The 2,033-nt window shown below is 42.0% G+C and overlaps 1 protein-coding gene across 1 annotated transcript in view; it reads left to right on the forward strand.

Annotated features, from left to right (window-relative positions):
• GK5 (glycerol kinase 5 (putative)) overlaps positions 1–2,033 on the forward strand; it is a gene marked incomplete at its 5' end in the record, with an annotated part of 22,579 nt that overhangs the window by 19,461 nt on the left and 1,085 nt on the right. The window contains one exon of the mRNA XM_009073235.1: positions 1,548–1,681. Coding sequence (XP_009071483.1) covers positions 1,548–1,681 — 134 coding nt within the window. The remainder of the gene's footprint in view (positions 1–1,547; positions 1,682–2,033) is intronic.

Consider the following 2,033-nt stretch of genomic DNA (forward strand, 5'->3'; position numbering starts at 1 on the left):
TTAAAGCATTGGTTTTGCTTTAATCTTTGAAGAAGCACACCAAGTGTAGTGAGGTCGCCGTGTTCCTTACAATATGCTTTCACAAAGCTTGGCCAAGATTTGGCTGAATTACACGTTGCTGGAAGACTAAGTTTCATGTCTAGGTAGCACTTCCTTTGAGCACAGCAGCTGCCAGAGCCTCCAGCCTTTGAGCACAGCAGCTGCCAGAGCCTCCAGCCTTTGAGGCTCAGAAAGCTCTCCCACAAATTCCTCCTTGGAGCAGCCAGAGGTCAGCACGGCACCGCGGCCAGGAGCAGAGAACCCTCCTCCCCTGCCCTGCCTCTGCAGGGCAAGTAGGCTGGCAGGCATGTGCACTGCCATCAGACTCTGGAGTAGTGCAAGAGAAGTGAGAGTACAAACTGGGGGGAGGTAAAAGTTTCTCCATTCTATCACGTACTGGGGTGTCAGAATAGGCAAAGGTGAAGAAACAGCCAGGCTTGGGGGCTTTAATGAACAGGAAAAGATGAAAAGTATCCAAGTTTTTGATTACTTATGAAGCTTTTTTACATAGAAAAAAAGATGAAAAGTATCCAAGTTTTTAATTACTTATGAAGCTTTTTTACATAGAAAATGGCATCCAGAGTTTGTGAAGTCACATTAAGAGTGCGAACTTTAAAATGGGAAGTGTGGAAGTACAGCCTAGGGACCATTAGAGTTCTGGTCCTATTTACATTGTAATGTAAACTTTAAATGACATCATCATGGGGTTTTTAATTCATTGATATAAAATTGCCATTTCATATAGCGACTGTAATAGTTAACTAGCATCAGTAGCATTCCAGCTTGTGGATTAAGCATGAGGAGATAATGAGATACACTTAGTGGGGTTTTCACTAGGGTTGTGAACTGCTCTGCTATCCTGTCTACACATCTTTAGTACCTGTCAATTACCTTTGATTTTTTTTGTTGCTGTTTTTATCCCATAAATACATTAATTCCCTATTCAGCTGCTGTCCTGTATCACATGTTCCTTTCCAGTCCCTGGCTCTTACAAGCTTCTATCAGGTCATTTTCATTAGTCTTCTGCTTTGCTGTTACTTCTCTTTGCTTACCTCGACAGCATCAAGAAGAGCACAGAGGAAGAACCCTGAGCTTTAGTAGTCCACATGTCCCATGTTGTAACAGTCTGCAGGAGCCTTTACACAGATGATCCTGGTGGTCATTTATTCACTGAGTGCTGGGTATCTTTGGTAGTAAAGGTTCTGTTATAAACACTAACATTTCAGCCAGGATGATGTATAGTTTTAAAAGATAAAGCTTTCAGAGAGAGTGTCCTATGTGCCTGTCTGTCTATCATTTCTCCCCCAGTTTATAGACATTCTTGCTTTTTCTCTTGGCACCTTGTTCTGGCCTCTAAATTTACCCATCAGTTGGAAATGCATTTGTGCATGAGTGACAGGAAGATTTATGCATAGGTGTGAAACACCAGAAGCTGTTTCCTGAAATGTTGGCAATAAGCATTTGAACCTAACACATTTTTTTAACTACTTCTTCCCTTCTCCCTATAGAGCTGATGGAGGTGTCAGTAATAACAGTTTTGTTATGCAGATGACTTCAGATTTAATTAATAAGAAAATAGAAAAACCTGCAAATGCAGATATGTCTAGTCTTGGTGCAGCTTTTCTAGCAGGCCTTGCTTCAGGTACGTAGACATTTAAAGGGCTTTTGTTTTTCCCTTTATAATGCATATTTTTAAATACAAATAAAAAAAATCAGCTGAAACCAGCATAACTCCAAATAACTGTAAAAACTCCCCAAATGATTACTTCAGCCATTTTTGTGGGAACCCAAGCTAGGTAGTGTTTATGTTTCTCTGTACAGTACATTTAGATGGAGGTACTACTGGAGAAGAAAGAGGTGAATCCTGTCTTTGGTGCCTCCTCTTTCTTGACCTGGGCACTCTGCATCCATTCCCATATTCCTGCTACCTGAGCAGGTGGGGTGGGGATGGACCCCCTGGCCAGGGAGCCACTGTGCTTACCTGCAGCTGTGCC

Source organism: Acanthisitta chloris, unplaced genomic scaffold (assembly GCF_000695815.1).
Source record: "Acanthisitta chloris isolate BGI_N310 unplaced genomic scaffold, ASM69581v1 scaffold30574, whole genome shotgun sequence".
Lineage (NCBI taxonomy): Eukaryota > Metazoa > Chordata > Aves > Passeriformes > Acanthisittidae > Acanthisitta > Acanthisitta chloris.